Source organism: Pezoporus flaviventris, unplaced genomic scaffold, assembly GCF_033815535.1.
Source record: "Pezoporus flaviventris isolate CSIRO_AGI_PZ_B2104156 unplaced genomic scaffold, CSIRO_AGI_Pfla_v1 ptg000002l, whole genome shotgun sequence".
Classification (NCBI taxonomy): Eukaryota; Metazoa; Chordata; class Aves; order Psittaciformes; family Psittacidae; genus Pezoporus; species Pezoporus flaviventris.
In genome coordinates, this window is record NW_026892550.1 from 44,703,947 (window position 1) to 44,718,387 (window position 14,441).

The 14,441-nt window shown below is 49.3% G+C and overlaps 1 protein-coding gene across 1 annotated transcript; it reads right to left on the minus strand.

The window, feature by feature from the left end:
- Positions 1–4,621: 4,621 nt before the first annotated feature.
- Positions 4,622–14,312, minus strand: NOA1 (nitric oxide associated 1). The gene is made up of 7 exons (XM_061476831.1): positions 13,327–14,312; positions 12,499–12,663; positions 11,348–11,541; positions 8,891–9,022; positions 6,857–6,973; positions 5,922–6,039; positions 4,622–5,360 (listed from the first exon to the last, which is right to left on the minus strand). Exons 1-7 carry the CDS (start codon positions 14,306–14,308, stop codon positions 5,155–5,157), a joined length of 1,914 nt encoding a protein of 637 aa, XP_061332815.1. The 5' UTR covers positions 14,309–14,312; the 3' UTR covers positions 4,622–5,154.
- Positions 14,313–14,441: the final 129 nt, after the last annotated feature.

Sequence of the window (14,441 nt, forward strand, 5' to 3'; positions counted from 1 at the left end):
AGGGCAGTTGTTGATGAAGGGAGTATACAGCAATTGCAAGCTGCGAATCACAGGAAAATCAGTGGGAAGCAAATGTTTGAACCTTTCAGTTCATTAGATTCCCTGCCCTATGCGCCTCTTTGCACATTAGAGTCTGTTTTCGGAGCGTTAAAGGTAGCAGCATGGGACTTGTTCTGCTCTTGCCATGAAAAGCAGTGGCCATGTTCCTGGGCTGGGAGTCCCTGCCGTGAGCAGCTCTGACAGGGAATAGCCACTGGGCAGGAAAAGGAAGCTTCTCTGTGAGCTGGCACCACACAGGGTGTGTGCCAAACGGCACGTCCCTGCTCAGGGTTGCAGGGAGATGCAGTCCCCACACCACACTGCCCCACTCCAACCCAGCACTGGGCTCTGCCAGGACATCAAGGAGTACCCCATCCAGGTACACCAACACCCCTGGGTGCTGCAACGCACAGGCTCAAAGGCAACTCCAGCCAGCCTTAGCTGAATACACCAAAATCTGCCCCTCTGTATGTCTTTGCCTGGATTTTAACTACTGCATCCAAAGCCATAAGCTGTGTTTTTGTGCGGATGGTTCTGCTGAACACACTGCTGGAGCAGCCATAAGTAACTGCACCCTGCTAGTGTACACTGAGACACCCACAAAGAGCAGGCCTTCCCAGGGCTGATCCTCTCTAGCCCTCTCCTTATGCCTCAGTTCTGCACAGACTCAAACCACCTTTGCTTTTGGCTGCTGTGCTGAGATTAAATTGGCTGCTGTCCACAGGCATGGTAAAAACTGTGTTACCTTTCAGGCTGTCTGGCATAAACCAGACACGAACCCTCCCTTTGAGAAGCATTTCCGAGCAGCTCTTCAGCTCCGGTGTAATTCAGGCCTGGGAGCTCATAAAAGGCACGTCTGTGCTTTCATTCAGGAACTAACTGCTTCCACATTACAACGTTCTGCATGCTGATGTTTAGCATCTGTCAGGGGCACACATTTTCATCCCCAGCTGGGGCTCTCATGGCACAGCACAGCCTTTGCAAAGGCCCTACAATCCCAGCCTAGCACCAAGCCCCGCACTGCCCCAGCGCACCGCTTGTGCCTCTGGGCTGGACCCAGAAGGACACCGGGCATGGAAGGCATGCATGCACATCCCCCTTTTTGTCCTTTTTGTCCACCTCCATCAGCCCACGTGCAGCCCAGCTGTGTTTGTAGAAAGGCTGCCCCTAGACCACGGGACCTGCTTCACCAAACACTTGCCTTGGCTGCAGTTCCTCACGCCCAGCCCCTGGGCTGAGGACCACCGCTGTAACACAGGCATGTCTTTCTGCACGCAGAGCTGTTTGCCTTTCATGTTGTGTGTTTCCAGACATACAGCAGCAGAGGAATGTTACAGGGAACGCCTGGTTTGGATTTGTCAAGCTGGTTTGAACAGACCACAGCCAGACCCTTTTCCTGCCTCCCGGTTTAGCTTTTTCCAGGCCTGCTTTCCTAGGACAGGGGGGTTGGAACTAGATGACGTTAAGGTCCTTTCCAACCCTAACTATTCTATGATTCTATGACTGCTCCACATAACCCCAGCTAAAGAGGAAGTGCAAGCTTCTCCTTCATGCTTTTATCTACCTCCCTGTTAAATCCTGTTACTGGCATGAGACAGGTTCTCCTCAAAGCACAAAACTTTATGTATCTGTGTGACAGCATGAGTGAAACAGGCAGTCTTTGGTTAGCTCTGTCTGGAAGGGACATTTTAGGCAGCAAGATGGGGCTGGTGACGGGTTTCTGCATGCTGGCCCTGTGGAAATGTCTAAACATAGCTGCAGTGCAGGCCGGAAGAGGCATTTTTAAACATCATCCAAACTGAAACATAGACCTGCTCAAACAAGCCCAGAGGCAGCCATGCAGATGATGCAGGGGCTGGAGCCTCTTCCATGAAGACAGGCTAAGAGAGTTGGGGTTGTTGGGAGAAGAGAAGGCTCTGGGGACACCTTATAGCAGCCTTCCAGTACCTAAAGGGAGCCAACAAGAGATCTGGAGAGGGGCTTTTTACAAGGGCATGGAGTAACAGGACAAGGGGGAATGGCTTTAAACTGAAAGAGGGGAGATTTAGATTAGGTATTAGGAAAAAGTTCTTCCCTGTGAGGTTGGTGAAGCACTGGCACAGGCTGCCCAGAGAAGCTGCTGCTGCCCCATCCCTAGAAGCTTTCAGGGCCTGGTTGAACGGGGCTTTGAACAGCCTGGTCTAGTGGAAGGTGTCCCTGCCCATGGCAGAGGGGGTTGGAAGTGGATAACGTTTAAGGTCCCTTCCAAACCAAACCAGTTTGGGATTCTGGGATTCTGTGATAAAGCAGCCCAGGCCCAAAGGAGCACACAGACATGGAGGTGGGAGGGGGAGCCCAAATAACACCCTCTCACGACCATCATCACTGTCATCAGCCCGTCAAAGGCTCATTTGCACAAGCCTAGACCTGCACAGGGGCACAAGGGAAGCCAGGAACTGAAGGACTTGTGAAGAATGAATGAGCCCCTTTCAGAGCCCTTAGCAGCTCTTGTCCAGGAGCAAAACCCATCACCACAAGTCTTTGTCTTTGAGGAAATGTCATCATGAACACCCAAAAGGAGGGTGTAAAGAGGATGGAGCCAGGGTCTTGAAAGTGTGAGGTGTCCCTGCAGGGGGGTTGGAACTAGCTGATATTAAGGTCCTTTCCAACCCAAACCATTCTATGATTGTATGATAGGGCCTGAGGCAATGGGCACAAACTGAAACACTCTTTTACTGTGAGGGTGAGAGCAGGGGCACAGGCTAACAGGGAGCTTGTCTCCATCCTCCGAGATAGTAAAATCCATCTAGACACAGTACTGGGCAGGCTGCTCAAGGTGGCCCTGCTTGAGCAGGGCACTGGACCAGAGGACCTCAAGAGGATCCTTCAACCTCCGCCATGCTGTGAGCCTGTGTATCATGAAGCTCTCCACATCACCTTTTGGGCTAAAGAGAATTGCTGTCTGAGGACGTGGGACACGCCATGGAATGCAGGGGAAGAGTAGTTTGAGATTGCACAGGACTTTTTTCAGGAGGAGAAAAGGGAGGATTTAGGTGTTTTGGGGAACAAGTGTACAAAATAGAGGGTAAGGGGATAAAGAGGGCTACTTCTGTGTAAATAGTCAGCTAGTTGGTACACTTGTCTGGCCATGCCCTGTATCTTATCAGCACATTTTGTCCCGTATCCTTACTAAATTTAACCTTCCTGAGTGAGGGCTCTGTATTCCCTGTCCATGTGTGCATATGGGGATGAGAGGGTGTGTGAGACTGAACTGAAATCAAACTCCACCCTCCATTGTCTCACAGACTAGTATGAGAAGCTGAGATGGGATTCCACTAACTACTGTCTCAGGGATGGGTGGGAGGAGTTGAGGTAAGGCCCCAGCTCCACTGCCCGAGAGAAGGGTATGAGGAACTGAAATGGGACTCCACTGTCAATTGCCTGAGAGATGGGTGGGAGGAGCCCCTTATCTTGAGGACTGGTGTGAAGAATTTCTGCCCATTATCCCAAGAATTGCTGCAAACAAGTGCAGTTGCAGAGCTGGCTGCAAGGCCAGAGAAACTGGTCCACCAGGAACGTGTAGTACCTGACATTAAGAACAGAGGTACTACCCCCAGCTCATAATAATGTAAGGAGTAAAAGGTAATCACCATGAAGGACACCTCCATGAGGACACCAACTACTACAGACTCTTGGGGACACTGCTCTAATACTGACTACGAACCTTGGATGACTCCCACCACCTCCCTGAGGACTTATGTCCCCCCAGGACACTACTGGATCCATGATGGTGACTCTCTCTGCACACCGAATTCTTGCTTCATTTCTCTTTTTTTTTCCAATCTTATTGCTGTTATTTTTTTTTTTACAATAATTTATTTTGTTATATTGTCTTTTTGTAATAAACCAACTGATCGATTATGGTACTTGATCTCGTTTGCATCTTAATTTCAGTCTTGGGATCACTAATGAAACGGGTCTGACCCTGAGGTTTCAGGGCAGCAACTGGAGTGAAACCATGCATCTAACCACAGCTAGTGAAGCTGGAGAAATGATGAAATGGCCTGGGAGAACAGGGGTGTGGGGGTCTTTAAGGGCCAGCTCAGGGTGTCAGAGCATTCAGTTTGTTCTGGGGGAGTACAAAGCAGCACAACCAGGTGTCCTGGCCAGCTGTGTGGCTGTAGCAAGACTGTGTACCACAAAGTGGAGTGGAACTGAGGCCTCAGGGGCTCACATCTTCAGATACTAGCAACTGGGAAAGCAGTGTCACTTGAATGTTTAGCCCAGCAGCTGTGTGCACATCACTTGTGCATACAGGCTCGTGATGCTGTGTTTGCATTAAGGGCTGTGTCTATGATGTGTGTGGCCAGCAGTGTATATGTATGTGGTATGTGTGCTCCGTGCCTCCTGGGAAAGCACTTCAGCCTTTAGTGGCTGGACCTGACAGCATGGAGCTGCAGCAGCCTGACCTCTCTTTGGCTCTCAGCCCTGGCATGATATGCTCTCCTCTAACATCAGCCTTCCTACTGGGGCTGTTGTTAGCAGGATGCTTATGCCCACATAAGAGTGCTTTGTCAGAAATTTGAAAAGGATACAAGGGAGAAAGTGTCCTTGAAAAGTTTTATTCTACACCCTCAGTTTCAGAAACCTTTACACAAGCTACAGAAACCAAGTGAAGCAGTGAGTTGCAAAAGTTTCCTCTTCAGGCATATGATCAGACCTGCTTTTAATTAATTCATCTTTCCAGTGTCCAAAAGCAGGGTGCTGCACTTGCCCCAGATGTGGAAGGACCTGATTTTTGGTTGATGTTGTCAAATTACTATCAGCCACTAGGCGGGTCATACCCACACTACAGCATTCCCTGCTCCTCCCCACTCTCTCCACCCCTTTCCACTTCGGAAAGGCAGTTCCCAAGGAGCAGCTGTTTCACCTCTCACAGCAAGGTACCAGCCACTTAACTGATGCAAAATGGCTGCAGTTCAGCAGATGAATCAAGTGTGGACTTGTGGAGATCCCTCCAGGCCTGCTTCCAAAACCATGCCTATCTGCCTTTAAAAAGGAGTCCTGAATATCAACAAGCAACAAGGTTCTCCAGAGGATGTTCTGTCTTCTACCTTGCTCAGATGATGAGCAATGCTATCTTCTCCCTGTGGTTTTCAGGTTTTCCACCAGGGAGGGAGGTTTTTTGGTCCTATAAGCAGCAGTGCGTGGGATCCGTGACCCTCTGATGGTGCTGATGTATGGCAGAAGGGGAGGCTCCCGCACCACCAACGTGGTACCCTGGGGAGTATAGGCTCGGAGCAACAGTTTCTCTTCCGGGTGAGCTGTCACTGCAACCCAACCTGCACAGCCAAGAAGAACACTCAGTCAGTGAGAAAAGTTCTAGGATCAGAATGACGGTTCTGACACAAACTCGCTGCCTCCCATGATGTCCAAGACCCTGAGCTACCCAGGTGTGACTTTGAGAAACCAGGCTCAAAGGTTATACCAGCCCTTTCCCTATAGAAGGCAGCACTCAAAGCCACATCTTACTCTCCCCAGACACAGCTCTTTTCTGTGGTGGGAACTACCACCACCACAATAGTGACGCTTTCCAATCCATGGTCCTTTCCCTCTCACCTGGACAGCCAGAAGTGTCACAGCCATTCCTGATGCTGTGGAACGTGTATGGCAGCCAGACATAAAGCATTCCAATGTGGTCATCCTGTACAAGCATGGCTGTCAATCTCCTTCCCCGAGGCTACCAAGCTTCAGCTGGACAGTCATAGCTGCCCTGATTTTGTGTTGGTGAAAGTCCTGCTCTGAGCAGGAAGTACTGCTTCATCCCTTCACAGGCCTCTTCCCATCCACGTTTCTAGGATGCAGACCCTGCAAAGTGAACTAATGAAGAAATACTAAATTACCTGCAGAAGAAAGTTTGATATCTGCGACTGCCTCAGTCGTACCAATTCCTTTCAGTGTAATGTCCTCGGGGATAAGGGGAGGGAACTCTTTCATTCGCTCTTCCCCACCCATAGGAACCTAAGATCAAAACACAGAGAAAAGATTTAACAGTCAAGAGGCACTCCAGCACTCCTGCCTTAAACTGGTAAGCAAGACACAGGTGGGAATAAAGATAACAGACCACTGTCAGCCAAGTAACAACTGGCTTGAATACCCTACAAGTGTTATTTCAGGTTTGCCAAGAACAGAATCAAGATCACACCCTCAGCAACCCAGTGGGAGCCCAGAGGTACAAAGGTGGAGTGCCCACTGCAGGACTCAGCCTTGACGTGAGTGACAGCACTTGTTCTCAATGTGCACAGGGTTGGAGCTCACCCCACAAGGACAGTTCACCCCATTCTCCATCAATCTGCAAATGCTACACAGTATGTGGCATATACCAAGGAAAAAGCCACACCATCAAAAATGAAAGCATGTGCAGAGGATCCAGTGGTGAAAGAGTAAGAAAGGTACATTTTCCAACTGCAATCTGTTCTGAAACCCCAGCCTGAAGTTTGCCATGGAAAATGTCCCTGTAGCTGCCTGTACTTTAAGGCTGCTCAAGAAAAGGCAAGCATCAGAGAGCAGAGCACTGCAAAACTTAACAGCCTGAATGCTAGAAACAAGAGCTCTGCTGAAAATGTATCATCTTGGGTGTTGTCTCCTAAATAAGCTGCAGCCATGCAGTCTGTGCAGGACGGCTCCACACTGCAGATCTTCACTTACGCACTGCTGAAGCCCAAACTCTTGACACAGGCTGCTTTTCCTTATCAGCTGTGCTCCAGGCAGGGCGCTGCACCAGGTGGGACAGCCTGCCTATCTGCAACCAAGAGCTCACCACAGCACCTCCTCTTACCTTTAGTAACTCGTGGCCAGCATGCTTCTTGTAGATGGCATCTGCATTACTCAGGGAAGTAACGTGGACTGGCAACAGGTTAGAAGCCACGACAGAAAACCAGGCAGACTTTTCTCCCTAAGAAACAAGAAGAGAATGTTACTTATGGTAACAGAAAAGCAGCCCTGAATTGCTCACTCCTGCATGTTGACAACCTGTATGACTGATGCCCCCTCCTTGGCCTGGGCTTTTGCCTCTGTCACTGCAGAGAAGAAAGTTTATATAAAGAGGGGAGCTGAGCTCCTAGGAGAGAAGTAACCACAGCTTCATCACCCTGCCTCAAAGCACGCCCAGTATCAGATCCCCTGCCACACATCTGCTTAGCTCACCATCCAAGAGATCTTTGCTCTTAATTCCCAAGAACAAGTTCAGTGTGGTTATTCAGCATGAGAGCTGAGGGACAAATTCTGTGTAGTGCCTCTTCTCCCACCACTTTACATTTCTAACAGGCAACTCCCATTGAAGTTCCAAGCTGCTCTCAAGCTATGCAAAAATTGAACGTGAGGCAATTTCTGCAGGCACTCTCATAACTTCTGCATGCAGAGAAAACAAGGTTAGAAAGAGGACCAACCTCTACAAACACTGCTAGCAGCCTGAAATAAGGAAACCCAAGTGCAAAAATTCTTGAGATCTAATCTGATCTGATGCTGGGGTTCCTCTGTCATGACCTGAGCACAAGCATCTTCCTTCTCTGGAGGATGTAGACACACGAGACTGATACTACAGTGGACTGAGACAGATATGAAAGACCTCTCGGGCCCTAAATGTGCATAGCTCAGCTTGCTAGGAGCACTGTTACATAGAAAACAGGCTTATAGCATGAAGCCTACCTGCCAGCCCTGCTGCACTGGACGTGTCTCCAAGCCTGATCCTCTCGTCAGGAGATGGTGTGACACTTCTTTACCATGACAACACCAGCTAGGTTCTCCAAAGTCATCCATCATGACAAACAATGCCCTGTGGCAGCCCTGGGGCTGCCTGATATTGCAGACGGTATTTACTGCCAGCAAAATGTCACCTGCATTGCTGTCCTACTTTGTCAAGGTACACAAACCCAGGTGTTTCTTGAATCCCTGACAGAGCCCAACCAACATACCTAGAAGGTTCTTTTCTGAGAGCTCTGCCCAAGACAGTATGAATAAAGAGAGTTCCTTTCTGCTGGGTTGCCATCCTCACACTTTTCTTGAGGCATTACTTCTCTGTATTGCCAAGCTGTTTCTCAAGATGCTGCTCTGGATTCTCAACTACGATGGAGCTCCTCTGCCATACTGGTACACTGTTGATTCTGTGCCCCTCTACTCTGCTCTGGTGAGACCCCACCTGCAGTAATGCGTCCAGCTCTGGAGTCCTCAGCACAGGAAAGACATGGACCTGCTTGAGATGGTCCAGAGGAGGCCACAAAACACGACCAGAGGGCTGGAGCACCCCTCCTATGAGGAAAGGCTGAAAGAGTTGGGCTTGTTCAGCCTGGAGAAGAAAAGACTCTGGGGAGACCTTATTGCAGCCTTTCAATATTTGAAAGGGGCCTATAAGAAAGATGTGGAGAGACTTCAGCAGTGCCTGTTGGGATAGGATGATGGGTAATAATTTTAAACTAAAAGGGGAGATTCAGGCTGGACATGAGGAAGAAATTCTTTACAGTGAAGGTGGTAAAACACTGGCACAGGTTGCCTAGTGTGGCAGTGGATGCTCCATCCCTGGAGATATTCAAAGACAGGCTAGATGTGGTTCCCAGCAGCCTGATCTAGTTGAAGATGTCCCTGCTTATTGCAAGGGGGCTGGAACAGATGACCTTTGAAGGACCCTTCCAACCTAAACTATTCTTTGATTTTCTGAATTTACATGGTGCTTTTCTAACAGATTTCTTTTCTAACTGATTTCTAATCTCAAAAGCAGCAAAAAAAGGGTCTGGGAAGGCTACCTAGAAAACCTTTTATCCTCTGTTACTGTAATAAGTGATGAAGCAGCAGCTCACAAAATCCTTTCTTCGCTTACCTCTAAGTAGTCTATACGTCCCAAGGCTGCTAAAAACAAGGCCATTCCTGGCTTGAGAATGAAGGTCCGCGGAACAATGGCGCTTGTGGGCAAAACCAGCTTTACTTCTTTATCTGTCAGGAGATTTAAAACCTGCAAAATAAATCGTACCACTGTAACTCATTCCACATGTTCCAATGGGCATAAGGAAATTAATACTGATGTTATATTGAGAAGGGAAAAAGATCAGGTAGAGCAGTGTGAAGAACATTTAACAGAACAGTTCAGTTCTGGTTCACACATTAACTAGGAAAGAGGAGGAGGCAGGCATGTCACCAATCTTCATGGCAATGCAAGGGTCCACAATGAATTATAACAGCTGCCAGAAGCCTGTTGATCACAGGTTTGGGAATCCTGGGTCTCGCTGGAACAAGCTCACCCAGGATTTACTATGCTTTTATGGCATGAGTGGAGCCGCGTGGAGAGCTGGAGACCACCTTTGGCTATGATATTTGAATTACTTCACTTAGGTAGTGATGCAAAGTGCTGAATCAATACTAGCAGCAAAGCTAGCCTCAAATATTGCACTGAGAGAAAAGTGCCGGATCACACTGTGAAACAATGAAAACTGCAGTATGAGAGCCTGTCACACAGCATGGATCCCTACTCTAAGCACAGTGAAGCAAGCTCTCCTCTCTATGAGGGCTCCCAAATGCTCATGCTCCCTGTCGTCCTCTCCTGCCCCTTCCTTTCCTTCTCCTGGCTTAACTGGCTCATCTGTTTAGGTGCAAACTTGTTTCAGTTAAAGGATCCATCCCAAAGTCTGCTTAAAAGCCAGTGACTTAACTAGCAGTGCTCTAGCCACAGTGGTCTGATCACTTTCTACAGAAGCACTGTTCAAACACAGCTATGAAACAATGTGCAAGCCCAGGAAGCAGTGCCTTGAGGGAAACAACTTGCCTCCACATTGATGATGTCTCTTTCCTGAACACAGGAACTAAGAGCAGAAATGCTTTCAGCTGGGCCCCTCCTCCAATGCCACAGTCATGCAAATACAAGTTTGCAACAACCCAGTATTGAGGATTAACCAATTCACCATTAAAACACTGCACAAGGTGCAGCCAGATCCCCTAATGCATTTCCTGAGTTCAGAAGCAGATAACCTTTAGCTTCAAAGCCAACAGACTTCAACACCAACTTCTATGAGACAAGGACACTTTGCCCTACTTGGTGCAGGCTTTCTCATGTGTTTGACAATGCTTATACCAAAATCTGAGTCATCAGTAATCCTTTTGTAGGTTTCCCAGAAATCTGGCTTTGGAAGGAGTCATGAGGAAGCAGCTAAAAAACCCTCAAAGCTCCAAGGATTATGGACAAATTATAATTCCACCATATGCCAACAGCCACTTTCCTTCCTTCTTCTTCCAAAATAGTATTAAAACCCCAAGCCTGCTCATAACTGCCCGTCTATGTGGCAGATCCTGGCAATCTGCTTGTCTTCTACTTAGATCAAACACTGACTGCAGGAACAAAAACTGATCTGAAACATGGCATGTAGCTCTTCAAAAAGCACAGCAAGGATAATCAAAATCAGAAATGGCAGCAAGTATTTCTGGATTCAAGAAAGCCCCTTTTTTTCCTCATATTTATTCAACTCCAGAGGAGAAGAACATATCCCATCTCCAGCTACCAAACCAGATCTCTAATCTGATGATTGCCTTTACACTACCTAGAGCAAATTTCCATAGTAAAGTGGGTTATGATCTGGCAAATACATCTACCAGACAACCAGCAGTTTTCTAGTGTTCATGAAAGCAGCATCTGTATGAGCTGTGCAGTCTCAGCAGAGTTCCTGCACTTCATTCTCTTAAGAGCTTTTCTGTCTTCTTGTACTTCTTCTCAAAAAGATGACCTGCAGCTCTGCATATATATCACAGCAAACAAAAATCAGAACAAGGCTTTTTTGGATGTGTGCATTATATCAGCACTGACTTCAGAGCACAGGGGTAGGCCTGATGCATTGGAGCTACTAACAGGAACACTGCAGATCCTGGTAGCTTCAGGACAATGCTTTCTCAACGATCTGGTTCAGTCACACAACAGTTTTTTCTCCTAAGTTCCACCTTTTCAAGTAGGCTGGCAGAGCTAAAGAAGTGCAGACTTCATCAGGTGATGCAGGTATAAACCTGCTTACAGCACTATTGCTTACTTCCTGTCATTCAGAAGTTAAGAAAGTTTGATGATACAGTCATACAGTCCCTTTGGAAAGATCACAGTATGCACAACTCAGAAATGCAATGGCACTAACACAGTGAACCCTCCCCAAGTAAATACAAACCATATTTTAATACAATTGTTCAAACCAAAAGAATCCTAACCCCAGGACTGCAGCAGAAAAACTCTCCCACACACACAATGAAGGCAGAACAGTCTTCCCAAACCCTGTCATTCCAAAACACGGCACTGCAGAGTACATACACAATTTTCCTTTACAATCCCTGGAGTGTCGTAACACCAGCGAGCATCCTTCACTTCATTGTATGTGAACTCCTCCCTTTGCTCACGCTTCTTAGAAGCAGGTTTGGGATCTTCATCTATGCTGTAGGAGAGCATGTCAGGGTCAAAGTCAATCACACTAGACTTCTGCCGTTCAAACGTTCTTCCAACTCTTCCTGGATTAAAATGAAAGGTTCCTTGTAATTAATTTATTAACTTGCCTTTCTTTCAACAGGACATCTGTCCCTTCCCTTGCTTAAAAGGGATGCACATCAGTAATATGAAGGTAATAAAGACTTGTGTGGCTATAAACTTGTGTGCTCGAAGGAAATCCCTTCTATAATTCTTGCTTTGCATTTCTCAAGCCCCAGACCTTAGCAGGTCACAAGCTCTCCATTATTTTAGAGTAAAGCAGGCTGCCTTCTTTTTAGTGTGCCTCAGACTGTCAAACACAGCATTATTTGAAAAATCAGGGCTATCTTCTGGCAACCCCCGCTTTTGGATACATACTAAAATGATGTACAACCACTGTGACCCACAGCCAAAATAGCTCAGCAGCTTAGCACATGCTGATGGTAGGTGTGCTGAACTGAGGAAACCTCTGCAATGCTACTGAAACAATAGCTGAAAAATAAGTACTCAAAAGAAATACTAACGATTCCTCTTACGGAGGAGCTGGTGATCCAGCACTCAATTACTCAGAGAACAAAAACTGATAAAAATAACTTGAATGCAAGTTTGGAAAATTTTTAATTGCTACTACATAGCAGTACTTCCTGCAACTCCTGTACCAAATATAGGTCTTATTTCTGAAAAATAAATACATAATAATGTGTACGCCCCATCCGTGGCAGTGTCCAAAGCTAAGCTGGATGACCTTAGAGCAACCTGGGCCAGTGGAAGATGTACCTGTCAATGGCAGCGGGGCTGGAACTAGATGATCTTTGAGGCCCCTGCCAACTCAAACCATTCTGTGATTCTGTAATTAAATGGGAATGGGTTCAGAGTGGGGAGAAAGTACTTGACAAAACCAACCGGATTCTACAGGAGGTTAAAGAGTTAACAAGTCCTCTGTGTAATTAACTATTTTCATTGAGACAGAGGGGCAATACCTTTATTCAGACAATACTCACCCACTAAGTAACCTTGCTTTTTAAGGTTATTTAGGAGCTTCTTTTCTTCACTGCTTAGCTGATCTTCTGTTTTTGCTGCCTCCTCTTTCAGCCTCTCCTGCCTTCGGAATATCCTGTCACACGTAGGATTAATAATTGGAAATTTCAACAGATTCAGCGTTGTTCCTGGAAAAAAACGGAAGGCACATTTGGGCCTTTGACCATGAGGCACATTTAAACTCTGAAAAAGAGCAACAACAAAAAAAAAAACATCAAAATTAGTTCTCCAACTTTTGGGTGAAATCCAGTAACACAAAGTTGGAGGTGGAATGCCAGTTGCTCCCATAGTATCAGCTTCTGCAGCCAAGGCAGCAGAAACAAGCCATCCATCTGCTTGATATGTGCTTTCATTACTTTGATGAAAAGGGTCTCAAAGCCAAATAGCGCCAATACTGTTTTAGTATACCCCAGGCACGTTCCACCTCCAGGCAGCTTGGTTTTGTGTACAGGTGCTCATCAGTCCACCTCCCCGTCTCTCTAGACCAGCGTGTACCCCTGGTTGATAGGGGGATGGCAAGAAAAAGATCGGGTGCTGTCCCCACTGGCAAGGGAGCACACAGGCTGGCTGTAGCTTGCCAGCCCCCTTAGAGCTACATGATGCAGAGCACCCTCCGTGCATACCGAGCACCCTCGGTACCCTGAGGAAGACAACAAGCCAAAGCACATTACAGCACTGCAGCTCACTGCCCACAGTGGCAATGCTCCAGGGTGACAGGTTCTGTGACAAGGAGGGCAGCCCCGAGGTAAGCACCAGACCCCCACTGCAACAGGGACAGCATCAGCCCTGACCTGGCCAGGAGGAAACGGTGGCCCTGTCGATGATATCGGGAGCACGAGACTTGCAGTAGTCGGAGCGCAACAGGGTGTTGAAGAGCGTCGACTTGCCGGAGTTGGTGGCGCCCAGCAGGTACACATCGCCGGCGCACTTCCAGGAGCGCTGCAGCCGGCTGATCAGCCCCTCCATGCCAAAGCCCGTCTTGGCGCTCACCAGGCGGATGTCCACCAGTGGGGCTCCCCGCAGGCCGGCCTGGGCGCAGGCCTCCGCCACCCGCTGCCGCAGCCGCCCCAGGTGCCCGGGGGAGTCGGCGGGCAGCAGATCTACCTTGTTACCCACCACCAGCAGCCCGGCGGCAGGGACGTCGGGGCCCAGCAGCGCCGGCAGCTGGGACAGCACCGGGTCGGGCAGCTCCAGCACGTCGAGAAGATAGAGGAGGAGCGGGCCGCGGCCGTGGCGAAGGGGGCGGCGCAGGGCAGCGCTTACCACCAGCCGGTGCTGCTCGGCCGGCAGCTCCAGCCGCAAGGCCCGGCCGTAGTGGGCCAGCATCCAGCACCGCTGGCACACGGCTCCGCGCAACCCTGCCGCGCCGTCCGGGCCCTCCGACAGGCTCCGGAACTTCTCCGCCGGCATGAAGCCCGGCGCCGCGCTGTCGCGGCAGTGCAGCTCTGCCCCGCAGCCTGAGCAGCTCAGGCCGCTCAGCGGCACCGACGAATCGGGCCGCCCCGCCTCCACCACCCCCGAGCCCCGCTTCCGCCGCTCCCTGTCCAGCTTTCGCTCCCGACGGGGAAGGGGAACTGCCGCTTCTGTTGCTGCCGTTGCCGCAGCCGCTGTTGCCACTGCCGTTGCGGGCGCTGCCTCACTCGGCTCCGGCTCGTACTCGGGGAACACAAACAGCTCCTCTTCGCCGCTCGCTGTGCCCCCGCGGCGCAGCACCGGCGCCCAGGGCTGGGTGCGGGCCAGGCGACCCAGGAGCACCGGGGCCAAGCGGAGCATAGCGAAAACCACCCCTCGGAGCAGGAGCGACGGAAGCAGCACGTTTACCGGCTGCGCATGCGCGGCCGGTTTCCTCGCTGCCTCCTGGGATGCCAACGTGACGCGACGTGACGTGTCAGCGCCGCGCCACTGA